This window comes from Cyprinus carpio, chromosome A4 (assembly GCF_018340385.1).
Source record: "Cyprinus carpio isolate SPL01 chromosome A4, ASM1834038v1, whole genome shotgun sequence".
NCBI classification, from domain to species: domain Eukaryota; kingdom Metazoa; phylum Chordata; class Actinopteri; order Cypriniformes; family Cyprinidae; genus Cyprinus; species Cyprinus carpio.
The window spans coordinates 1576417-1603812 of NC_056575.1; the positions used below are offsets into that span (position 1 = coordinate 1576417).

Below are 27396 nucleotides of genomic sequence, written 5' to 3' on the forward strand. Positions count from 1 at the left end.
AGTAATGCAAGTGTGCCAGAGGGTAAAAAAGCAGAAAGGTGAAGCTCGCATTTTGTTCGAGCACTTGCATAAATTATTCAATAAAAAAAAAATATCTAAAGCATTGTTCTGAGGTGCAACTTCTGTTCTGGGTCTGCTGATAGTTTACTGATAGTTGCGTTATGTTCCTTTGTTGTCTCTTGGCTCGTATCAAGTAGAGTTCATATAAAGATTCTTCTATCCACAATAACGCTTCCTTCAGTGAAAAAGTCAACTGGTCTGAATCAGGAGAGAAATCTGCACAGATCAAGCAGCGTTTACAAGCAAAAACAGTCCAAAACAGCTCTAAACAAATATGTGACCCTGGACCACAAAACCAGTCTTAAGTGTCAATTTTTCTAAATTGAGATTTATACATCATCTGAAAGCTGAATAAATAAGTTTTCCATTGATGTATGGTTTGTTAGGAGGACAATATTTGGTTGAGATACAACTATTTGAAAATCTGGAATCTGAGGGAGCAAAAAAAAATAAAATTAAGTTTTGATATATTTACAGTAGGAAATTTACGAGATATCTTCATGGAACATGATCTTTACTTAATATCCTAATGATTTTTGGCATAAAAGAAAAATCAATAATTTTGACCCATACAATGTATTTTTGGCTATTGCTACAAATATCCCCCAGCGACTTAAGACTGCTTTTGTGCTCCAGGGTCACATATGATTTTGATGTGAGAGCCAACAGGAGATGGACTTTTTTTTTTCACTGGAGGAAGCGTTATTTAGAATTATATTGAAGTTAAAAGCGTGTTAATGATGGACCTGTTTCTTACAAACATGCAGCTTTTGTCTTCTCCAGATGTGAACTGATGGACTGGAGTGGTGTGGATTATTGTGATGTTTTTATCAGCTGTTTGGACTCTCATTCTGACGGCACCCATTCACTGCAGAGCATCCATTGCTGAGACACTGATGCAATGCTACATTTCTCCAAACCTGATGAAGAAACAAACTCATCTACATCTTGGATTTTTAGCAAATAAACATAAGACAAAGCCCATGAGGTGAATTTGCCTTATATATCCTGAATTAATAAACAGACTTAATGCATCAACTTTTAAAAGAAAGAAAACATTTCCACTATTAATCAAACTGAGTTTGTACTAGTATTTTGGGGCAGAAGTCAACACGGACAGGTTGTGTGACATCCACATCCTAATAAACCATCAACAAAACCAAACAGATGACATTAAAACCAATAAAACTTAAGAAAATACTATAAATTCTGGGAAGCGCTGCTATACTGTTTGTGCACATAGAGGAGAGAGAGCTCTGGATGAGATCCTAATATCCCATTACCGAGCAGAGCATCTCAGTATGAAGTGTTATTAAACAGAGCTGGATTACACAGCAGCCGGCTGTAATCTCTAATCTAACCTCAGCGCTGCCCACATAATCCCCGGGATTACAGACAATAAAAACTTCAATCTCTTTAAACACTGCTCTAAACTTTGAGCACACTTCTCAGAGCTCGTTATGAATCGCATGCATTATTAATCAGAATATATTAGCCCTTATAAATTTAAATACTTAGATGCACACGGATTGTGCATTAATTTCCATGGCAACCCCGAGCCTGACATTCGAACTCAATAACACGGTCTTTCCTCCCAAATGAGTTATTTAACGAAGTGGAGGAGGATTTCATTTAATCCGGTTATATATATTAGCAAAGTCAACATAAAGTTGCTCTTTTATTTCATTAAAGCCCTAAGAATATTATTGCTGGAGAATATTCTAGTCTCTTCATTATCAGATTCAAGTGAGATTGATCTCCGTTTTCGGAAACACAAATGGACGTGAAACACTGAACTTAGAAAAAGCAGAAGATGCATGCAATTACATGCACACGGAAGCATCATTTATTTTATTTTTTTAAGTGCATTGAAGCATTTCTGGACCCAAACTTGCATTATGTTTTCTTCATTTGTAAAGTCATTAATTAAGTTCACCTTCTTCAGTTCATGCTGCATGAAATATACAATCATGCCGATCTGTAAACTCAAGAGTCAATGATTCAACAAGAGGCTGAGGAGAAAAGCCCAATAAAGCGCAACCTTCACTAGCCACAGACCAACCAAACCATTAACCCACTTCCTGTCTGCTAACCGCACATACTGTACATCACTGCTGATCACAATCAAACGCTGCAGCATATATCGAACCAACAGACGTCCAGCAATGCCGGATTCAATCAATGCGTGCTTACTGGACTTTCTCTCATATATTACGAAGGGGATCTCAGGGATGATTTGCTTCCTGTCAGATCTATTAGGATGAATAAAGACACATTAGTCATGACAGCCAGAGGAGGGTATTAACTAACACTTCTTCTAATCTCCTGAATAATAAAACCATGTTACATCATGTGGGAAAGTGGATTATAAACACATCATTCTGTAATCGCTGCGTCTTCTAAACCGCAACATATTTGCTGAAAATTATCTGTCATATGATATTTCTCTTCCCAGTATAAACAAATATTGTAAAATAAGAAATGAAATCATTTTGATCTGAGAAATTACATTTTGCTTATATATATATATATATATATATATATATATATATATATATATATATATATATATATATATATATATATATATATATATATTTTTTTTTTTTTTTTTTTTTTTTTTTTCAATTCTCATTACAATAAGAAAAATATTTTTAAATTATGTATTTAATATTTATTTTATTTCAATTATATATAAATTGTATTAAATATACTTATTATCATTTATTATATATAAAATTAATATATTACATTTATTAGCAATATATTATTATATTAAATTATGTAAGAATTAATCAATTATATCTACACACACATTTCCAAATCTCATTACAATAATGAAAAATAACAATATATATTTATACATGTGTGTTTGTAATATACATATTTTATATATACATATTATATATATATATATATATATATATATATATACATATTATATATATATATTATGGTAAAGTACATCTGTTGTAATTTTTGTGAATTTATTTAATTAAAAATAATTTATTTTAATTTTGTGACTGCCCTTAATATAATAAAAATTTAGGGGAGGGAGGGTGCCTAGCTTAAAATATGAATAATAGGCTTAATTTTCTTTTTCCTATGAATTGTTACTTCTTAGAAATGTGTTTTTTCCTTTTTCTTTAGAGAGTGTAATATATCCCAGCATTTCTTTAAGAGACTCAACCAATACCATTAATGACTTACCGAGAGGAGTAAATAGGTCAGGGAGTTTTTAAATTGCTCAGTTTAAGATGAGAGATGAATTTGATCTAAAGAGAGAAAGAGTCTGGTCTATCAAGAGAAATATGAGACATTTGTGTAACTTTAATAAAGTTCCTTTGGCCTGCTGCTCCGTGCTGTAATTGCTAGATGAGGCATTCCTGCTTTGCATCCCAGCAGATCGTGTCTATATCTACCCACGCAGGGGAAACGGCGGCCGCCTGGTTACCTGAGCAACGAATATCCTCCGTCCCTCCATTCATCACCCTGCACTGCAGTGTGATCCTCAAACACACACAGTTTACACAGCCATCTTCACACCACGCAAAGACATGTTCAGGAACTCTCTGTTCTCATGTGCAGACTGACACCGCTTGAACAGAAAAGGTAAACCTGTCCCTCTAAATGCATTCTGGAAGCTTACGTTGACTCATGCAAGCAACTTCGACTCAGAAAATCAGAATTTCTGATTTTAAAAATTGTACTGCACCAGTCAAAAGTTTCGAATCACCTTTTTTAATATCTATGAAAGGAGTCTCTTCGGCTCACCGAGGCTGCATTTATTTGATTAAGAATACAGTAAAAATAGTGAAATATTTTTCCAATTTTAAAATGTTTTCTATGTGAATATCTTTTAAAATGTAATTTATTCCTGTGATTCAAAGCTGAATTTTCAGCATCATTACTCCAGTCTTCAGTGTCACATGATCTTCAGAAATCACTCTAATATGCTGATTTGCTGCTCAAGAAACATTTCTGGTTATTATTACAAAAAAACTGCTTGAGATTCAACTTTTGTAATCGTTCTGCACCATTTAAGCATGAATATCTTGTGGCTTGCTGAAGATAGGCGTGTTATTATTTTTTAAAAAGATGAGTCTAACCATTTTCACTTAGTGGATAAATGTAAGTGAAAAAAATACTTGCGTACACCGAGCCATATCTACAGAGACATGTATGGAGCCTTTTCACTTGTGCCTGTAAGCAATTTGCTTCAGAAAAACATAAGAATCCAGTTATTTTGCCGTTTGGTTTGGTGCCGCCGGTGGCACAGAAATTGCTTAGAGCAGCTTTAAGTATAATTGCATGTGTACGTGTTTGTGTGTGTGTGTGTGTTTCTGTGTCCGCTTTGATGTTGAAATTCATCACTCTGTACCTGATTGTGTGCGTGTGTCCTGTCTCCAGACTGACAGCGCTACAGTAGCAGCTGAGTGAGCGTGAGCTCTGGAACCCAATCTCCACGTGCTCCCAGAGATCCTGTTCGTTTCTCCATCCCGCCGGCACAGAACATGAGTTTCTCTATATTGCCCTAGAAGAAAAAAAACAAACAAAAACAATGTGAGGCATTTCTAGGTACAAATTAATCTCCTGAACACAACCAACAAACGTATTTTTGAAAGACAGGTAAGATTGCACAGGTGAGCGATTCGGCTCAATTGCGCTGCTGTCATCTCCGTTTTCCTGAATTGATGTTAAACCTTTAAAAAGCATGATTCTGGAGCTTTAGTGCTGGTGAACACTGGCCGTCTCAGGGTTTGGTCAAAATCCATATAACATCCACCAGAGGAACACTATATTGCTCAAGTCACATGTTTGACACGTTCCTGGTCTTATTTTGAACAATGTGTTTTATTCCCGACTCAGCTGCTGATGGATTTCACTGCTGTCTGGGAGAAACAACTGGCACATTAAAGGAATAATTCACTCAAAAATGAAAAATCACAAAACGTTAACTGATGGACTGGAGTGGTGTGGATTATTGTGATGTTTTTAATCAGCTGTTTGGACTCTCATTCTGACGGCACCCATTCACTGCAGAGGATGCATTGCTGAGACACTGATGCAATGCTACATTTCTCCAAATCTGATGAAGAAACAAACTCAGCTACATCTTGGATAGCTCGAGGGTGAGAACATTTTCATGCCTGGGTGAATTTTTTTCTCATCTCAGGTTTACTTTTTATGTTAGACATGACCAGAATTAGATATGAATGTGTGCCTGTTTTGAAGTATTCCATTACCCACAACAACCTGGACAGATGCACCTGCATATCAAGAGCTCTTTCAAGAAAACTTTGTGTCTTTGCCCTTGGCATTGATGGTCTGTTTGTCTTTATATCCCACTGTTCGACACAGAGATGAGATATCAGCAGAAAAGGTGACTGGCACTTTGTAAGCAACTCTGGTGCATCTGGTGAAATTGTGCATTTAATCCAATTTCTGCGATGGTCTGAATTCATGTGTGAAAGCTGAAATGAGATGCACCCATTACACATACACCGAGGTTCGCCACTACAAACGTGGAGGACATGCAAAGAAGCCTTTTGACATGGTATAATTAATTTATAAGATAGATTATCTATATTCTATCAAATTTTATAAGTGAACTGATGTGTAGCCAAGTATGGTGTCCCATACTCTGAATCTGTGCTCTGCATTTAACCCATCCAAGAGCACACACAGTAGTGTGTAATGAACACACTCACACACACACACATCTCCTGTCGTTTCAAACCCATGCACTTTTTTACTATTAAACATAAAACAATCTTTATGCAACTTTTTATGGGTTTGGAAGTAAATAATAACAGAACACTCTTAAAAATAAAATTCATAACGAAGAACCTTTAACAACCATGGAGTCTTTCCACTAAAAGTTCTTTATAGTGGAAAAAGAAATGGCTCTTTTAAGAACAGATTCTCTAAGGAACCCAAAACTGTTCTTCTATGCCTATGCAGCAAAAACCCTCTTTATTTTGAAGAGTGAAGATTATTTTGGACAAACTATTGCTTTAACAGATAAGGATCAAAGTGAAAAACATTTTTTTAATGGAAAATGACAATTCCATATATACCATAAAGCATCCCAGAGCAGTTTACCTTCGACTGAAAGCTCTTGCAGTGCTTGTCTCACTGCAGTTTGGACAGAGGTTCTGATGTAAGGACTGTTTGAGAGAGAGACAGCGTGAAAGACGGGAGGAAAACTGACATTGACAATATTGGTGAACAAACAAATTGCAGCAGCGCTGTAGAGGATTTGATGCAGTGCCGCGTCCCACATGGATGAAGCGCCGCAGACAGTACATGAGAGCCCTGGGAGATGAGCGCACATAAAAACACCTGGGCCCCTCAAATATCACAGCTCCTGCCTCCGATCTGTCTTTCTGGCTGTCGCTTACTCTTGTCTGTGTAATATATCACTCTATATCTCTCATTTTTTCTGTTTATTAAAGGAAAAGTTGACATCATAAAGGAAATGATGTCATTATTTACTCACCCTTGTCATTCCAAACCTGTGTGCTGTTTTTATCCCTTGAGGAAAACAAGAGGAGAAATTTTTGCATGGTTATTTTACATGCAACAACAGATCATAGTCAAGGATATGAAGGAGAGTAAAGTTTTCTTTTTTGCCTTTTTTTTTTTTTTTTTTGTGTGTGAGTTTAGATTTTGTGGATGTGGGGGTGTAGAATGTGATGCTGCATGACCCCATTGTAATTAATAAGTGCCATGATTTTAGGACTCTTAGACACCATATGCTGGAGAAAAACAAGCTAATGAAATAAAAGGAAACGCACACATGAACGCAGAGAATTTAGCTACAATCAACTTCTTTTTGCACACCAAGAAAAAAAAGTGCTGTTGTTTGGGACCCACAAGTGGGTTTTTGAATTTATTTTAAAGAAAATCAAATATGAAATGATTTGAAATGCCTTGCAATATCCTATAGTCAAATTACATGGATGCATACTGCCATCTAGTGACTCTAGTGTTATTATTCGATTCAGCTCTTTTCTCCCACTTCAGCCCCTGCTGACTTAAAATAATAGCTCAGAAATGATATCCTGTCATTATTTGCCTGGTTGGACACTAATAAATTACTAAATATTGGTGCACTGCACTATTAAACTTAGTACATTACTTCATAGAAATCTTGTCTTATAAAATATAGTAAACCAAATTAAGAAAACTAACAAGTAGCTTCTAATGTCCTAATGTAAAATGTACACCCCAGGTTAAGGAAGACTTTAAGCTGAACAGGTGCAGTTGCTCCATGTGACTGTTATTGGCTATCATGTGATATTCTGGAGGGAGGAGTTGTTTACTAAAGCTTCTAGTGAAATGAAAGTTAACGGACTGAAATGTGTGAGGGAAAGATAAAGTAGGTTTCACAATATCTCCAAAAGTAGTTCAAAGTACAATTTATGGGGTTTTAGAAGTAGAGCTACTGTCTGCTTCTTTACAATTCCTGTCAGAACGTTTATAGGTCAAGTGTATCTACTGCATCATGGTGGACGCTTTGTCCTTCCTAGAAGAGGATCTGACATGTCTCATCTGTTGTGATGTCTTCACCGATCCGGTCACTTTGAAATGTAGCCACAGTTTGTGTGAGAAATGTCTCCAGTGTTTCTGGACGGCTCGGGATGTCCCGCAGTGTCCGGTCTGTCGGAAGGAATGCTCTCAGGACGAGCCCACCAAGAGCCTGGCGTTCAGAGCACTCTGTGAGACCTTCAAGAAGAGAAAACCCTCAGCTGTTTCAGGAGACGTTCCCAATTAGCATTTGGTTACAGCTGCAATCCCATTTTACCCAGCGAACACCAAATATCTTACTGTTTATCTACACAGACTCCAACACCCATCAGTAGCAAACACAATCCCTGAACTACAGGAATATCAACACTATCCCATTCAGACAGTGATCTTCACCACATGGGCCAGAATGCAGAACCTCGTTGAACAGCGTAAGTAATAGCATCTTCTTAGACACCTGCTTAGATTGTATGCTGTTATTTTTTTCCATGGAACACAAATGAAAAAAAAACGAATTATCAGAAATATTACAAAATAATTGATCAACTACATTTTATTGCTGAAGCCACCGTCATTTTAAGCGTAACCAGGTGACGTTGTAGTGGTCATACGAGTAAAAGCTCAGTTGTAATAACGAGTTCTAAAAGAACGTGAATGCTTTTTACATGTTTTACAACTCTTTTTCTGTCTTTTTGGACCAAGCCACTAGTCACCATCCACTTTTACTGTGTGCAACAGAAAAAAAATGACAGCATACAGGTTTGGAACAATATGATGGTAAGTCTATAAAGAACTAAACACAAACACATGGGTGGTAGTGCAGTGGTATTGACTGATGAAAGGCTCTGCATTTTACAGTCATCTGTGTTTCAGCTCCTGTGACTCTGGACCCAGACACAGCATCCGGTAAACTGCTGGTGTCACAGGATTGCACCAGTGTTCAGTACGTAGAAATGAAACTGGATGTGTTTGATAACACAAAAAGGCTGCATGACGGGGTGCTGGCCTCACAGGGCTTCAGCTCAGGTGTGCACTGCTGGGACACAGAGGTGGGTGATAACAACAACTGGACACTGGCAGTGATGGGGGAAACAGTGAACCGCAAAAAAAAATGTAAAATGAATGCAAAAAATCGCTTTTGGTGTTTTCGTAATGTGAATGGTAAATACAAGAAAGGTAAAAAACCTGTCAGCGATATTGATAGCAATGAAAGGCCAAATATCATCCGACTGCAGCTGGCCTTTGACAAAGGAGAGCTGAGATTCATCGACCCTTCCAAAAACAGAAGTCTGTGTACCTACACAGGTGGATTTCCAGAGAAAGTCTTCCCATATTTCTGTACTGAAGATGTGGACACACCACTGAGTCTTTTCCCAGCAAACACACTAAACATCTAAACCAAAACTAACATGACAAGTGAATGCTGAACACCATAAATATCCCTGTGCACGTCTTGTGCATTTGTCAATCTTTCTTTAAAACAAAAAGGTATTTGATTTTTTTTTTCTTTAACTGAAATGACCATCATAAATTAAGTATGGGTTAAGTGTCCAAATGCTTTTTTGGGGTCACTGTATGTCCATCAATGTGATTATTTAATCATGCAATGTTTCAATACAAATGATGATGATTTATTAATGAGGATTTTTTTGTTGTTATTATTGTTGTAAAGAGATATAGAGTATTTTTTGTTGTGATGTTGTGTTATTGATTTGTTAGTGAAATGCAGTGTGGTGGCATGATCTCTGCCAGCTGATTGGTCCTGGGTAATGGACTCAACCTCAACCTGGTGGCATTTCCTCCTTTCTGATATCGCAAGTATGGAGGACGGCACATACCTGGAACACCTGCTCTGATGAAACTCAGTTTATTCTTGCAATTCTGAGTTTATATCTCACAATCCTGAGACACAAAAACAGAATTGCAAGCTATAAACATGCAGTTCTTAGAAGAAAAGTGAGATACAAACTCACAATTGTGAGAGAAAAAAACATCAGAATTGTGAGATAAAAAGTTTCTAAAAGCCATGGATGAAACAAAACACTGAACTGTGAGATCTAAACACAAGAAAAAAAAAAGTTGAAATTACCCTTTTTTATTTTTTCATCCAGTTGAGGAAACAAGCTTCCATAGAAATCTGATTCTAAATTGATTCTCCCTAATATACTTTGCCGATAATAAAAGTCTACAGGGCGCACATGGGGTAGTCAAAGTCCAGAGATAAGATCCGCCACACGTCCAAACTGCATCACGATGAAAACACACCAACATATAATCACAACAGTGCTTGACAAATCTACCAGTGACAGCCGCCATCTAGTGACAATTTTATACAACTCAGATCTTTTCTCCTACTCTGTGGTCACTGACATTAAAATGATAGTTGAGAAATTAAAACTCTATAATCATTTATACATCCTCAGGACATTTGCCTAGTTCTATCACACATGGACAGTAAATAATTACTACAGTAAATATTGATACACTGCACTATTAAACTTAAACGTATGTAATCGGTGCAGGAGTTGTCACAAGGCATCATTGCTTGGGCATTCTGAGATGATGAGTGTGTGCATTCAACCAAACATACAATCAACCAAATTAATAAAACAAGTCAGTTGCAAACTTGCTATTATTTGCTTAGTGCCAAATGTAAAATGTATGCTCTAATTTAAGAATGACTTCATGCTAAGCAGGTGCAGACGCACTATGTGATCATTTCCTGGTTGTTATTCTTTGTAATATGATATCCTGGAGGGAGGAGTTGATAAGTCTTCTACGTAAACGAAAGTTAAGTAAAAGAAATGAAAGGGTTGGGTTTGGTGAGAGGTAAAGCAGGTCTTACAACATCTCCAGTAAGAAAGTACATAAAGCAGCCATTACTATTACTGCAGTTTCAGTTGGAACTTCTATTGGCTGAGAACTGACTTCAGTCATGGCAGACGCCTTGTCTTTCCTGGAAGAGGATCTGACATGTCTCATCTGTTGTGATGTCTTCACCGATCCGGTCACTTTGAAATGTAGCCACAGTTTGTGTGAGAAATGTCTCCAGCGTTTCTGGATGACTCGGGATGTGCCGCAGTGTCCGGTCTGTCAGAAGGAATGCTCTCAGGACGAGCCCACCAAGAGCCTGGGGTTCAGAGCACTCTGTGAGACCTTCAAGAAGAGAAAACCCTCAGCTGTTTCAAGAGACGTTTGTCCAGAGCATGAAGAAAAGTTCAAACTCTTCTGCTTTGTGGACCAGCAGCCCATCTGTGTGGTCTGTTACACATCAAAGAAGCACGAAGATCACAAGTGTTCTCCTGTTGACGAGGCTGCTGGTGTTTTTTTGGTGGTTGGTGTTTTTTGTATTATGTTATTGATTGTTGATTTAGTTAGTCATGATTTTTTTGTTTTTATCCTGTGATTCCAGGAGGATCTCAAGACACAAACGGACAGATTGAAGGCGACACTCGGTGACCTCCAGAAAGCCCACGAGAGCTGTGTTAAACAGGTTGAGCTCAGTAAGGTATGTGGTTATGGCATGTTTTAGTGTTCTTGTTGAGTTTTTATAGGTGTTCTTGTATTATTATTATATTATCATAAAGTTGTTTTTTTTTTTTAATTATTCCATTCAAAAAGTGAAACTTGTATATTATATTCATATACACACAGACTGATATATTTCACATGTTTATTTCTTTTAATTTTGATGATTATAACTGACAACTAAGGAAAATCCCCAATTCAGTCTCTCAGAAAATTAGAATATTACTTAAGACCAATACACAAGAAAGGATTTTTAGAAATCTTGGCCAACTGAAAAGTAATGAAGATGAAAAGTATGAGCATGTACAGCACTCAATAACTTAGTTGGGGCTCCTTTTGCCTGAATTACTGCAGCCAATGCGGCGTGGCGTGGAGTCGATCAGTCTGTGGCACTGCTCAGGTGTTGTGAGAGCCAGGTTGCTCTGATAGTGGCCTTCAGCTCTTCTGCATTGTTGGGTCTGGCATATCACATCTTTCTCTTCCCAATACCCCATAGATTTCAATGGGGTCAGGCGAGTTTGCTGGCCAATTAAGAACAGGGATACCATGGTCCTTAAACAAAAGGGTACTGGAAGCTTTGGCACTGTGTGCAGGTGCCAAGTCCTGTTGAAAATGAAATCTGCATATCCCATAAAGTTGGTCAGCAGCAGGAAGCATGAAGTGCTCTAAAACTTCCTGGTATGGTAGTATGCTGCTTTGTTGTTTTTTCGTCATAAGAAAAAGTGGACCAACACCAGCAGATGACATGGCAACCCAAACCATCACTGAATGCTGTGGAAACTTTACACTGGACCTCAAGCAACATGGATTGGGGCCTCTCCTCTCTTCCTCCAGACTCTGGGACCCTGATTTCCAAAAGGAATTGCAAAATTTACTTTCATCAGAGAACATAACTTTGGACTACTCAGCAGCAGTCCAGTCCTTTTTGAAGCGAGACGCTTCTGACGCTGTCTGTTGTTCAAGAGTGACTTGACACAAGGAATGCGATAGCTGAAACCCATATCTTGCATACGTCTGTGCGTAGTGGTTCTTGAAGCACTGACTCCAGCTGCAGTCCACTCTTTGTGAATCTCCCCCACATTTTTGAATGGGTTTTGTTTCACAATCCTCTCCAGGGTGCGGTTATCCCTATTGCTTGTACACTTTTACCACATCTTTTCCTTCCCTTCGCCTCTCTGTTAATGTGCTTGGACACAGAGCTCTGTGAACAAGCCAGTCTCTTTTGCAATGACCTTTTGTGTCTTGCCCTCCTTGTGCAAGGTGTCAATGGTCGTCTTTTGGACAACTGTCAAGTCAGCAGTCTTCCCCATGATTGTGTAGCCTACAGAACTAGATTGAGAGACCATTTAAAGGCCTTTGCAGGTGTTTTGAGTTAATTAGCTGATTAGAGTGTGGCACCAGGTGTCTTCAATATCGAACCTTTTCACAATATTCTAATTTTCTGAGAGACTGAATTTGGGATTTTCCTTAGTTGTCAGTTATAATCATCAAAATTAAAAGAAATAAACATTTGAAATATATCAGTCTGTGTGTATGAATGAATATACTGTAATATACAAGTTTCACTTTTTGAATGGAATTAGTGAAATAAATCAACTTTTTGATGATATTCTAATTATATGACCAGCACCTGTATTTATGAATTAGGAAGTCTACAATCATTCCAACATGACTTGAACACACCGTTAGTTTTGTAATCAGTAGTGCACTTTTACATTGTTAACAGAAACACTTAAACCATTACAGGAATGCACTAGTAAGGATGAAAACCAGATAAAGGAGGACTTTGAGAAGCTCCATCAGTTTCTGAGAGACGAGGAAGAGAAACAGATCAGATCCTTGCATAAAGAAATTAAACTTCAAGATGAGAAACTCCAGGCCAGAATGAAGGAGCTCTCCGCACAGATATCAGATCTGTCTGAGAGGATGGCAGCCGTCTGGCAGGACATAGAAGCTGAAAACATCACATTTCTCCAGGTACAGATCAAATACTCAACGATTCACATAAAGCCAAAGACAAAAGTCAATAAGAGAGCTGTAATCTGAAGCAAGAATATCTGATAATCAATGTTCATGATCAATGTTTGCTCAACTTCATGACTAAACACTAATTGCTTTTTTATTTCTCATTCAGAATTACAGCAATAGTTTAATAAGGTGAGTCTTACCCAGTTAGCATTTGGTTACAGCTGCAATCCCATTTTACCCAGCGAACACCAAATATCTTACTGTTTATCTACACAGACTCCAACACCCATCAGTAGCAAACACAATCCCTGAACTACAGGAATATCAACACTATCCCATTCAGACAGTGATCTTCACCACATGGGTCAAAATGCAGAACATTGTGGAACAGCGTAAGTGACATCTGCTTAGACTGTGTACATAATTTATCTACGCCAACGAACGTTGGTCCTGGAGAGCTGCAGCCCTGCAGAGTTTTGCTTCAACCCTAATCAAACACACCTGAACAAGCTGATCAAGGTCTGAAAGGTCACTAGGAAGCTATAGGCAGGTGAGTTTTAATTAGGGTTGGAGCTGAACTCTGCAGGGCTGCGGCTCTCCTGGACCGGAGTTCGCCAACCCTGATCTACAGTATGCAAACATTTTTCATTGGTAGTAGTCCACTGATATTGACTGATGATTGGTTGGTGTTTTAACATCAGAATCTTTGGCTATTTTCATGACGAGTAACAAGTTGAAAACCTATAAGGTGTTTATATATAGCGATGGATGTAATATGATATTAAGAGCTTGTGTGTGATTCTGGAATGTTCTATTAAGCATCATGAATATATATGATCTGATCCCAGCGATTATTGAAAATAACCAATGTATTTTACCCAAAGAAAGGTTGTCCAATGAAAAGCTCTGTAGTTTACGGTCATCTGTGTTTTAACAGCTCCTGTGACTCTGGACCCAGACACAGCATCCAGTAAACTGCAGGTGTCACAGGATTGCACCAGTGTTCAGTACGTGGAAAATAAAATTGTGCTTGATAACCCAGAGAGAATGTATGTGGGAGTGCTGGCCACACAGGGCTTCAGCTCAGGTGTGCACTGCTGGGACGTGGAGGTGAAAAACAACAGCCACTGGACGCTGGGAGTGGTGGCGGAAACAGTGAACCGCAAAAAATATTACAAATTGTATCCGAAGAAACATTTCTGGTGTTTTCATTACATGAATGCTACATACAAGCAAGGAAATGATCCTGTCAGCCATATTAACAGCAATGAGAGGCCAAATATCATCCGACTGCATCTGGACTTTGATGAAGGAGAGCTGAGGTTCATCGACCCTTTCAGAAACAGGATTCTGTGCACCTACACAGGTGGATTTCCAGAGAAAGTGTTCCCATATTTCTGTACTGAAGATACAGTCAGCCCACTTAACATTTTCATTTCAAATAAACAAAAACTGTAAACCACAACACAACATTTCTTTTACAAACGTTGTGTTTTGTGTCAAGATAATCTTTTTAGGGCCACTGTATATCAAGCTAAGTAATTATTTAATCATGTAATGTTTACGTGTATAGGGTGAAGCATTATAAATATAACAAATTTTAATGTGATTATAAGTGAAAATAATAAATAAAGACTATTTGGTGTACCAATGTGATAATAATTAATTGCAAGTGAAATGCAGTGTGGTGCCGTCACCTCTGGCAGCTGATTGTTGGATGGTGTTGTATTGTGGAGGATGACACATTCCTAAAATACCTGCTCTGATTAAACTCTCAGGCTATGAATACAAGTAAACCATAAGCTGTCATAAATATGCCTAGGCTACCTGAGGGTGTTTGTCAATGTAACCAGCTTCATATTCTCCAAGGGCTGCAGAGACTCTTTCCAGTGAATCTTTTCAAAAAAAATAACAGCATACGTTAAGCAACTTCTACTATCGCTCATTTTTCACAATGTAGAGTGTTAATCAATTTAACTAAGTAAATTTCGGAATATTTTGACGGAATATTAACAATACCTAAACACTGTCTTAAATGATCACTTTATTATATGTAAATATCACAAATGTATCACACAAAAAAACATTAGAGGTTTGTAAATAAATTTTAACCTTAAATAACTGACTTTTGGCTACCTGTGCTCGGCTAACAACAGCGTAAAGAATTAAGACTAAATAGATTTCTCCCGAAAACTTCCTATAGACATTTCTGAAAGCACATTTTGTGTCTCCATCTTATTGAATATATACAGTACAGGTCAAAAGTTTGGAAACATTACTAGTTTTAATGTTTTTGAAAGAAGTCTCTTCTGCTCATCAAGCCTGCATTTATTTGATCAAAAAATACAGAAAAAAACAGTAATATTGTGATATATTATTACAATTTAAAATAATTGTTTTTAAATGTATTATACTTTAAATTATATTTATTTCTGTGATGCAAAGCTGAATTTTTAGGATCATTATCACATGATCCTTTAGAAATCATTCTAATATGATGATTCATTATCAAAGTTGGAAACAGTTCTGCTGCTTAATATTTTTTCAGAACATGTGATATTTTTTAGGATACTTTGATGAATAAAAAGTGAAAAAAAAGAAAAAAAATAATAATAAAAGAAGAAGCTATGTTTTTAAAATATAAATATTTTGTAATAACAATATACACTACTGGTCAGTAATATATTATTAGAATTTTTTTTTTTTTTTTTGAATAAATGCAGTTCTTTTTAACCTTTTATATATTAGACAGCAGAACTGTTTCCAACACTCATAATAAATCAGAATATTAGAATGATTTCTAAATGATCATGTGATAGACTGGATGTTACATGTGACACTGAAGGCTGGGGGTAATGATGCTGAAAAATTCAGCTTTGCATCACGGAATAAATAATTTTTTTTAAGTATATTCAAATAGAAAACTTTATTTTAAGTGTAATAATATTTCCCAATATCACTGTTTTTTCTTGTATTTTTGATCAAATAAAGGCAGGCTTGATGAGCAGAAGAGACTTCTTTCAAAAACATTAAAAATAGTAATGTTTACAAACTTTTGACCTGTACTGTATATATGTTTTTTATTTTATTTTTTTGACAGTCAACAGTCTATGCTCTATATAAGCTAAGGCCTTATGTAGTTTTAATCCCATGTGTCACATGATCAGGATCAACAGTAATGCATTTGTTTTTTTCATATTTATGACTTTTAATTACTGTATTTCTACCAACAGTGTCATCATAAAATACAGTATGTGCAAACAGGTTATTGGTTCAAAATGAAAACATTATTTAGCTTTTTGGATATATATATCAGACACACAACATATGAGGAATATCAACACACATCAATCATATCAATAGGAAACACACTGAACAGGAACAAAGGTGCTTGAGCTTCCCTTTTTTCCAACCTTTTTTTCAGGATGTTTTATCAGTATTTTGTGACTCTTCTTTGAGCCTGTATTTAGACAACTGTTTACGTGTTAGGGAAGCTGTTAAGGCAGCGGTAAGAACCGGAAGTGTGCGTCAGTTTTTAAACCTTAACAAAGAGTCCAGCGCTTCTCCTCATTTATTAACATGCAATGTGTTTCCTCAGGGATTTTTTGTTTTTTCTGAGAAAAGTGAAAGTGAAAATAAAGGTATAGGTTTAAATTCAGAAAGTGTTAAAAATGTCAGATTCAAACATGCAAAAAAAATACATCAGCATCGTCCGTCCAAATAAAAAATTTAAATCTCATGATAATACATCAAGGACACAAATCACCTTGATAAAAAAAGAAAGAAAAAGAAAATAAAAGAAAAAGGCAATTTTAGATATGAAAACTTTCACTACCATAATGCATCTGGATAATTTACTGTAATTCCCAGTTGTTCTATTACATGATTTTTTTATTTAATTTTCTGAATGCAAAATATAATTTCTTAATTATTTCTTTTAATTTCAGTGGTGAACTTTAAGGAAGCTTGTTTCCTCCTCGGGATAAAAAAAAAAAAAAAAAAAAAAAAAAACTTTTTTTCTTGCAATTCAGAATTTTGAGAAAAAAAATCAGAATTTCAAGATATAAACTCAGAATTGTGCAAAATAATCAGAGCTGTGCGATATAAAACTCAGAATTGTGCGATATAAACAGAATAGCAAGATATAAACAGAATGTCAGATATAAGCGCAGAATTGCAAGATATAAATGCAGAAATGCAGAACTGTGAGACATTAATGCTGAATTGTGATATAAAAACTCACAATTGTGTGGAAAAATGTGAGTCACAGTTACCTTTTTTATTTTTTATCCCGTGGCAGAAACAAGTTTCAAGTGATATATATGATATGTATGATGTTAATGTGTTATTTGTGTGTTATTGTGTGAGTTTCTATGTAATATTATTATCCATCAGACACTTACAAAACATCACGGAAACATCATAAAAAGCCTAAATAAAATATCTCTCTCCGTTTCAGAATATCCCTCAGTTTTCTTTTCTAGTGGTCCATTAAAGCATAAATCCAGCGAATCTTCTCTTTTTCGGAAAAAGAAACGGGGAAATAAGTTGCAGGATCAACTTGTCAGTTATTTCATGTAGTAAAAAGTTAAAGATTCGATGTGTTTCCTTTACAAAATAATTAATTTGGTCCTTTTATTTCTAATTATTGTGATATAGCACAAATCCTCGGACACACTGGAGACGCGGTGAGGACGATTGTGCTCTAGTGTCCTGAGTGAAGAGCCTGTGTGTGTGTGTGTGTGTGTGTGTGTGTGTGTGTGTGTGTGTGTGTGTGTGTGTGTGTGTGTGTGTGTGTGTGTGTGTGTGTGTGTGTGTCACGTGGTCACTCGCAGGCTAGTTTGCTGTCGAAGCTGGACAGGCCGATAGCAAAGGCCTGCAGGGCACACATGGGGTAGTTAAAGTCCAGAGTGAAGATGTCCTCCGCCACACGTCCAAACTGCATCACGATGTAGTCGGCTGAAAACACAACAGCACACGATCACAACAACAGAACACAACCGAAAGACAAACCTTAAATGCTGAGCATGAGAAACCTACCTGGAAAAGTCCATTACATGAAGCAGGCAATATATGATATCATTCTGATTAGATTTATTCATTTAAATAATCATATATACAGTGTTTTTGCTTTTTTGATTTTTTTTTTTTTAATTTTTTATTATTTTATTTTTTTATTTATTTTATTTGAGATAATTTCTCATTTTCATTTAGTTTAGTGTGATGTTTTAAAATAACTATAACAAAAAATGAAATAAAAAATAATAAAAACAAAAAATAGACATTTTAAAATTTATTTTACATTACTAAAATAACTTTAAAATTACAGATATTTTAACTAAAATAAAAAATAGAGTAAAGAAAATATGAAAATAAAAAGGAAACATCTAATTTTCTTTAAGTTTGACTTGATGTACTAAAATAACTTAAACTAAAACTGAAATAAAAAATTATATACATATTAGAAAAATAATAAAAAATAAAAATGAACTTTAAAATTATTAATACTTCAAATAAAATTAAAATGAAAAAAGAAAATTAACAGGCAATATTTCTCATTTTCATTTAGATTAACGCGATTTACGAAAATAACTAAAACTAAAACTAATATAAGGAAATAAAAATAAAAACTGGATACTTATTTTAAAAAAAGAAAAAGAAAAATGACTACAACTACTTCAAAATTACTAACACTTCAACTAAAATTAAAAAGAAAACAGAAAAATATAAACAAATTCAAAATATTATCTATACGTGGTACAAAAATAAACTAAAACTGAAATAAAAAGTAATACAAATTATATACATAATTAAAAAAAAAATACTAAAATAACATTAAAATTACTAACAATTCAACTAACATTAAAATTAATTAAGATTAAAACAGAAGATATATATATATTTTTATTTTTTTTTATTAATATGATATATATGTATATATATGTATATATATATTAATTATTAATAACTTACGGTCGTTGTCGTGGACGATCTGGAAGTTCTTGACGGAGGCCTGCGTGACTCTGCCGTGGAAGTTGAGCACGTAGGTATGCGTGTCGTCGTTCCACACCGGCGCTTTATTATGCAGCTCGATTGATTCTCCAGAGAGTGATATTTGCATTTACTCAGCAGAGACTCCTGCTCCTGAAACACACACACACACACACACACACACATCAGCTGCTGCGCTCATCGAGATGATTTGATTGACAGCTGCGAGCGGAGACACTCACACACGCCGGCCGAACCGGAACCCGCTCGAAATTCATGTTCATCCCAGGAATGATGACGGTCATCTTCCGCGGCCCTTTGAAGCCCAGAACATTGGTCTCCTAAAAACACACACACACACACACACACACAACAATAAGAAGTGTGCAAACCACTCAGAGACAGAGAGGAACGGAGACACTGACGTAGCAGATGGCGGCGAGCTCCTGCCGTGTGTTTTGGTCTCCTAAACAGCAGCGCTCCGGGGGTTTTCGAGGGATTCGTGCCGTTATCGTACACAGTAAACTTGGTTCCCATCAGATTAGACCTGCGGTGAACACTGAACATCATCAGCTCGTGATCTACAGACAGCATCTGAGGCAGAACATCAGCTCAACCAAAATGTGCTTTCAGTCGTGGAGTTGGGCAGCGAGGGTTAAAAGGACAAAAACGTGAAATGTGTTTTTAATAAAGCACATTAATTATTCAGTAAAAAAAAAAATATATATTATATATATAATGGGTTTTCAGTGTTTTAAACACCATCCTATAATTCAAAAAGCAGCTTAAAATTTTAATGTATAAATATTTATACTGTAAAAAAATAAAATGTGTAAAATGTTATTTAAAAAAAAAAATCTAGTACCTATTACATTAAATAATTAATATTTTCTACTAAGCTGAATTACTTAATTTTATTTTAACCTATTTATTACTTATTTATTGGAATCTATCTTTCATATACATATATATATATATAGCTATATAGATATATATATATCATCTATATTATATATATTTTTTTGTTTAATACAATTATTATTTATTTTAATACAATTTGTAATAATTTATATAATTAAATTTAATTATTTCTTTATTTTTAAACTATTTTTATTCATTTTTTTATATATGTAATCTAATTTTGTGGGGCTTTTTTTATTTATTGAATTTAATTTATTATTATTTAATTTATTTATTTAAATAATTTCTATTTATTTATTTTATTTTACTGTTTTTATTCCTAACTTTTTCACGTTCCCCCAACACTCCCTTTTATTTAGTGGCATGCTCATGTGCTTCCATTGAAAATGCAGTGCTGAAACCACAATTTACGCTTTATTATGATTTAGATGTGATTGAGATGGTTTTATGTGGTTTTTTAGTGGTTGTTGAATGTATTTGTAATGTATTGTAATGATACGACGACTGATCGTAAGTTCACAGTGTTAAACACGATCCGATCGTTTCCTGAGTCGAGATGAGTTAATACCAGACAAAAAACACGAGAGAGGCACCTCAGTTTTCCTATGAAGCTCTCGCCCTCACGGGACAGATCTGGTGATCTACAGAGATCATAGTTGGATGTTTTGCTCTTTTTCCTCTTGCGTCCGGCCAATAAGAACACCTGATAAAAGAGAGAGAGAGAGAGCGACTGAGCGAGAGAGGTTTAAATGTGATTGTGAAGAATACGATGTGTTCAGATCAGACCTTCTTGCCATCTTCTCTCTCCAGGTGCATGAAATACGTGGGATAGAGGCCGCGGTCCATGCCCTTCTTGTCCCGTGAGATGCGGCACTTGACGGTGACTCCCCGCGGAGCCGGACGGAGCACAAACTCCTCCAGATTATCCACCTCGATGGAGGAGCCCTCAGCCGACGGAGAACCCAGCGGGAGACACTCCTGACGGGACAGAAGACAAAACACACACATTCAGTCCTCTAACAGGCACTGATGAAAACAGATCATTAATTATTCTCACAGGGTGCAACATGATTTTCATCTGTATCTCTGAGAACATGAGGAAAGTTCACAAACTGAATGAAACACTTTCCCGTGTCCAAGTTTAATATTTTATCTATGCACAATCGCTTGACTGAATGAAACACTTTCCCGTGTCCAAGTTTAATATTTTATCTATGCACAATCGCTTCTTTTTAAACCACAAAATTAAACCTTGAGGCAGTGTTACACAACAGGACAAAGCAATATTGATAAGGTCCACCATTATCAAGGTGTTTTTATTTATTTATTACAATTTTTAATTATTATTCATTTATTTTAATCTCTTTTTTATTACTTACTTAGTTTTATTTATTTATTTATTTATTTTTTAAACAGATAATTTAATTGTATATTTAGATTTTTTTATCTATTATTTATTTCAATTGTTTTCAAATATTTTTATATTTTTTTAAACGTTTTATTATTTAAATTATTTTAATCAAATTTGTATTATTTATTAATTCTTTTAATTGTATTTATATTTTTAATCTAATCTTTATTTATTTTTAAAAAATCATTTACTTTTTTATTTTAATCAAATTTGTATTATTTATTAATCAAGTCATTTAATTTAATTTTATTTATATTTTTAATCTAATCTTTATTTATTTTTAAAAAATCATTTAATTTTTATTTTAATCAAATTTGTATTATTTATTAATCAATTCATTTAATTTAATTGTATTTATATTTTTAATCTAATGTTTATTTAAAAAAAATAATTTACTTTTTTACATTTTATTTCAATCTTTTTTTATATCTTTTTATTTGTAATATTTTATTATTTTAATCTTTTTTCATTATTTATTTATTTTAATCTACTTTTATTATTTATTTATTTTAAGCTATTTTCCCATTATTTATTTGTTTTAATTAATATATTTTATATTTAAGTATATTTTTAATATTTGTATATTTTTTTATTTTGATTAGGAAAACGAAATGGTATTTTTTTATTTAGTTTTTTTTATTTATTTAAAGCTTCTGTAACTTAAAATGTTATGTTTATTATAGTTACTATTATATATAATATACTATATTGTAATTATTTGTAAATTGACAGTTATAGAAAAGAGTTACAGAAAGAGTTTGCTATGGGACACACACTATAGCAATGCTCGCGGAGCACTGAGATTTTAGCAGAAATGCATAGAGTCCATGTGTCTCTGTTTGTGTGGTGATTGTTGTGTCCGTCTGACCGTGGTGGATTTGGTGCTGGAGGCCGACGCAGGACGAGTGCTCTCTGTGTTCGGCGAGAGCGATCGGCTTCGCTCTTCAGCTTCATCACCATCATCATCCTCACTGGCCTCGTCGTAGTTCATGCTGCCAGAAAGTCCTGAGAGAAACAGAGTTTAGAGAGCTGCAGATGAGAAACAACAGACGAGGACTGCCATTTACACACAACCTCCTGAGACACACAAACACACACACACACACACACACACTCTTCAGCATCACACACAAGACTGTGTGAGCTATTCTTGACATTTTTAAAATGTCCCCAGCAGTCTTTCGGTAATATGATTTTATAGTAATAAACTCTCTATAGTTCTTAATAGTTTTGTTCTTTTTACTTTATACATTTTGTGTAAAATTATTAAACTTCTTATTATGAGGACAACATATAAGTGTCTGTAACTTCAGTAATAAAAGCTTTAGCAATTATCATGATATGAAAAGTCCCCAGTCTCTCTCAGTCTTATTTTAGTATTAATATTTATATTTAACATTTTGATTTTATTTGTATATTTTCTGTTTTCACCTTAATTTCAATTCAAGTTTTAGTAATTTTGCTGCATTCTTCTAATTTTTAATATTTTTTATGTCTATAAAGCATACCTTTGTATTTATTAATTGCAGTTTATGTCGTTTTAGTTTTTAATGAAAATGAGAAATGTTTTATTGGCAATTAGCTGAAATTAAAATAAGTTAAATGTTTTTATATTTTATTGTAATATTATTTATCATTTATATATTCTAATTTAATTTTTATTATGTAGTTATTAATTTATTTATTTTAATTATATGTTATTATTTAAATATTATTATTTATTTATTTTAATTTAACTTTTGCTATTTATTAATTTTTTTTAACATTTTTATATTTCATTTAGCATTTAGTTTATTTCAAGTAACAAAAAGTTTTTTTTTGGATTTAGTTTTATTTAACTTTAATTTCATAGTCTTTTTTTTAAGGTATTATTTATTTATTTGAATATAGTTTGTGTGTATTTATTTCAATCTAATTGTATATATTTATTTATTTATTGTAATCTCATTTTTATTTATTTATAACTTTTTTTATATTTTATTTTAGTTCAGTTAACATTTATTTTGTCAAGTAACAAAAATGTTTAATGGTTTTAGTTTCAGTTGCGTTTAATTTTATAGTCCCCAGAAAAAAAGGTGTATTATAGACCAGCGCTGTGTGTGTGTGTGTGTGTGAGTGTGTGTGTGTGTGTGTGTGGGGTGTGGTGTGGTGTGTGTGTGTGTGTGTGTGAGTGTGTTGTGTGTTTGTGTGTGTGTGTTTGTGTGTGTGTGTGTTGAGTGTGTGTTGTGTGTGGTGTGTTGTGTGTGTGTGTGAGTGTGTGTGTGTGTGTCTGGGGTTGTGTGTGTGTGTGTGTGAGTGTGTTTGTGTGTGTGTGTGTGTTTTGTGTGTGTTTGTGTGTGTGGTGTGTGTGTGAGTGCGTGTGTTGTGTGTGTGAGTGTGTGTGTGTGCGTGTGTTGTGTGTGTGTGTGTGTGTGTGTGTGTGTGTGTGTGTGTGTGTGTGTGTGTGTGTGTGTGTGTGTGTGTGTGTGTGTGTGTCTTACCGCGTCTCTGCAGCAGTGTGTGTATGTCCGGTTTGGGCTCCAGCAGTGTGTCGGTGTCGGCGTCTGTCTCCGGCTCTTCTGCGGCGGGCGGCGAGGACTGCTGCGGCGGACTGACCGACAGAACCTGGATCTTCCTGCCCAGATCAGGAGCTTCTGAACCCAGCAGAGCCGCGGGGCCGTCGATGCCTGACGGACAAACACACACATACAGCCGCAGGGCGAGATACTGAATGCAAATCAAAGCATGATGCTTAATTCTATTCAGATCATTTCTGTTTGATAGTGGAAACTAAAAAGTCTGTCTGCTAATGAACGAAAAAAAACCTCCCAGAGAGAGTGAAGGACAAACAGCAGATATGAGTCCTGAGAAACACATAAGAGATTTCGATGCAAAACAGTGGGATGAATAATTAAAGCACAGTGAGGAGTGTCATGATTTAAAGGGATAGTTCACCCAAAAATGAAAATTTGCTGTTAATTTACTCACCCTCAGGAGATCCAAGATGTAGGTGCCTTTTTTTCTTGAGTAAAACAGTAAAGAAGATTTTTAGCTGTAATCGCAAAATGCACGTCAATGGGTACCGTCACTTCGAGAGTCAAAAAAGCACATCAGGCAACACAAAATAAATACACGTGGCTCCTGATGATATATATAATGAGGTCAGTCTGTGCAAGAAACTAAACATTATTTACAACATTATTACCTGTAATCCAGAGTATCAGGCAAACAGGGAAATCTTTTCAAATCTTTTTCCATGAGCTGGTTCTTCTTTTCCATGAGCTGGACGTAACATATACGCGATTACATGATTAAAGCACCCGATAATGGTGTGAAACATTGATGTTTATGTGTCTAAAGCGTATAAAGTGAATGAACTAGTCTTCATCAGCTCACCTTTTTACACAAACGATGATGAGAAATAATTGTTGTTTTTTTTTGGTCTTTATTTAAGTGTTCGGTTTTAGGTTCACACATTCTTATATGCGGGTGGTTGGTTTGTTTCTGTTGTTTCAGTGACTGCTGGAGGAAGTGGAGCGCTGAGTGATTCATTCATCACAGGATCAGATACGCCACTCTTATGACTCATTTTGAGTAAGAGTGACTGTCAAGCATCTGAAAGTGAGTTTGATTAAGTATCTTGTAGATCTGTGTTGCTCCAGCCGCAAATTCAGACGCTTCAGTCTAATTCTGGTTCAACTAGTTCACCAAAAAGAACCGGTTCAAAAGAACCATTTGTTCATGAACCGAGCATCAGATCGTTTTCTTGATTGTCTGGATTACAATGCTGTAAATAATGTTCTGTTTCTTGCACAGACTGATCGTTTCGCTTCATAAGACCTCGAAGTATCATGAGGAGCCACGGGTATTAATTTTCTGTTGCCTGTATGTGCTTTTTTGTTTGAATCACAGTTTGTGCTAAAAATCTTCTTTACTGTTCTACTGAAGGATCACGGATGGCCTGGAGATGAGCACATTAACAGCAAATTTTCATTTTCGGGTGAAGTATCTCACCATCTAGGATGATGTCACTGGCAGTGCTGAGGTGCGTCTCCACGAGCGGCGCTTGTTCTTCACTGCGGCGGGGCCGCGAGCGCCGCGACGTCCCGTCTGAGTTCGGCTGGACCAATCAGCGGCTCCTGACGCTCCCTCCGCCGCTGCTTCTGCTCCCCCCCAAGAAAGTCACGAAAGGAAAAAAGAAATCTGCTTCTGCTGAAGCAGTGACACCGCCAACACACTGTCAATTATTCATCATTTAATAGATGCATACAGTGCATTTAATAGAGGGTAATGGACAGCCATTAGAGCAAATATAAAACGAGGGTGTTGTCTGTTAATGTGATCATGAGACACATTTAGAGACTTACTGAGCTTGAATCATCATTCTGCTGTTGTGTTTATATTTCAGTGTATTGTCATTGTTAACTAAAACTACTGAAAATCATTTTTAGTAAATTAAATAAAGATGAAATCAAAAAATATAAACATTACAAGAAAAACTTTAACTTTAAAATATGAATGGAAACTTTAAAAAAGTGTTCATTTTATTCCAGTGTTATTACACTGTTAACTAATTTTTCGGTACCTGAAATGAAATAAAATATTATATAAATTTATAATATATATTAAATATTAATTTTAAATATTAAGACTTAAGAATTTAGAATTTAGAATTGAAAAACAAAAACTTGAAATGTTGTTTCTATTCCAATATTGTTATTCTTAACTTTAACTATTAAAAATCATTTGTCGTTAATTGAAATGAAGCTGAAATAAAATATTAATATTACATAAAAACTTAAACCAATAAGAATATTAACATAAATTTTAAATGTTTCTTTTCAGTGTTATTATTGTCCACTTAAACTATTAAAAATGTTTCTGGTTTATGTATATTTTAAATGAAATAAAATAAAATAAATAAAATAAATGGACTCTAAAATAAAATAAAATAAAATAAATGGACTCTAAAATAAAATAAAATAAAATAAATGGACTCTAAAATAAAATAAAATAAAATAAAATAAAATAAAATAAAATAAAATAAAAAAAATAAAATAAAATAAAATAAAATAAAATAAAATAAAATAAAAGAAAATAAAAATAAATAAAATAAAATAAAATAAAAATAAAATAAAATAAAATAAATAAAAGAAAAATAAAATAAAATAAAAATAAAATAAAATAAAAGAAAATAAAAATAAATAAAAATAAAATAAAATAAAATAAAAGATAAAGAACAAAATAAGTAAATTGGTTGCTTTTGTGTAGATTAGGGGTTTTAAACCAAGGAACAAAATAAGTAAATTGGTTGCTTTTGTGTAGATTAGGGGTTTTAAACCAAGTAAAAATAAATAAAATAAAATAAAATACAATATAAATAAAATAAAATAAAATAAAATAAAATAAATAAAAGATAGAAATAAAATATAAATAAAATAAATAAATAAATAATAAATTAATTGTCTCATTAAAAAGAATTTATAAATTTTATTAATAATTGTATGATAAATAAATAAAAATAAATAAAATAAATAAAAATAAATAAATAAACATAAAATAAATAAATAAAATAATAAAATAAAATAAATGTTCTTGACACTAATAGATAATAATACAAAGATCCACGTGGGAGTATTAAAACTGAAAATCAAATGTTCTGGCGAAGCTAACTATATAGATAAAAAAGATCTACTTCGAAGATACTTAAACTGAAATCAAAATTAATTAAAGAAGCTAAATATAAAAAGAAGGAATACCCCGGCCAACATTAGAAGAGTGGAAGAATCGGTGTAAAATATGTAATTATAAAAAGAAAATAATAACATTAAAATAAAATCTAAAATATTAATAAATATTAAGTGAATTTTTGATACTAAGTTATTGTTATTTTATTCTTTTATATTAGTAATTTCCATTTGTATTTTTTCATAGTTTTGATGATTATAAAATGTGAAAAAAATAGAATGTGAGTAAACGATAAGAGTAGTAAGACAGGAGTATCG

At 34.3% G+C, this 27396-nt stretch overlaps 2 protein-coding genes and 1 pseudogene across 5 annotated transcripts; 2 read left to right on the forward strand and 1 right to left on the reverse strand.

The window, feature by feature from the left end:
• Positions 1-7333: 7333 nt before the first annotated feature.
• On the forward strand, positions 7334-9042 carry LOC109077075 (zinc-binding protein A33-like). 4 transcript variants are annotated; one of them, XR_006156380.1, is made up of 3 exons: positions 7351-8024; positions 8296-8370; positions 8452-8571. XR_006156380.1 is itself a non-coding variant. In XM_042737684.1 (2 exons), the coding sequence occupies exons 1-2, from the start codon at positions 8003-8005 to the stop codon at positions 8988-8990; spliced, it is 561 nt and encodes a 186-aa protein (XP_042593618.1). In that variant the 5' UTR covers positions 7391-8002; the 3' UTR covers positions 8991-9042. The 4 variants fall into 4 exon arrangements, 2 of the variants coding, with proteins under 2 accessions (XP_042593618.1, XP_042593620.1); XR_006156377.1 differs by having other exon boundaries at positions 7334-8370; positions 8467-8571; XM_042737684.1 differs by lacking the exon at positions 8296-8370 and having other exon boundaries at positions 7391-8024; positions 8452-9042.
• A 1363-nt stretch (positions 9043-10405) lies between these two features.
• On the forward strand, positions 10406-14885 carry LOC109074694 (zinc-binding protein A33-like). The gene is made up of 6 exons (XM_042737839.1): positions 10406-10927; positions 11009-11101; positions 12868-13098; positions 13256-13278; positions 13366-13481; positions 14027-14885. Exons 1-6 carry the CDS (start codon positions 10529-10531, stop codon positions 14545-14547), a joined length of 1383 nt encoding a protein of 460 aa, XP_042593773.1. The 5' UTR covers positions 10406-10528; the 3' UTR covers positions 14548-14885.
• A 2846-nt stretch (positions 14886-17731) lies between these two features.
• The window catches only part of LOC109071208, a 16842-nt pseudogene continuing 7177 nt past the window's right edge, over positions 17732-27396 (reverse strand).

Excerpts from the sequence above, each read along its gene's own strand:
- LOC109077075 (XM_042737684.1), top strand. The coding sequence starts at position 8,003 with ATGCAGAACCTCGTTGAACAGC. Across the intron at positions 8,025-8,451 it reads GCAGAACCTCGTTGAACAGC|TCATCTGTGTTTCAGCTCCT; the intron begins GTAAGTAATAGC and ends TGCATTTTACAG.
- LOC109074694 (XM_042737839.1), top strand. The coding sequence starts at position 10,529 with ATGGCAGACGCCTTGTCTTTCCTGGAAGAGGATCTGACATGTCTCATC. Across the intron at positions 10,928-11,008 it reads CTGCTGGTGTTTTTTTGGTG|GATCTCAAGACACAAACGGA; the intron begins GTTGGTGTTTTT and ends TGATTCCAGGAG. Across the intron at positions 13,482-14,026 it reads GCAGAACATTGTGGAACAGC|CTCCTGTGACTCTGGACCCA; the intron begins GTAAGTGACATC and ends GTGTTTTAACAG.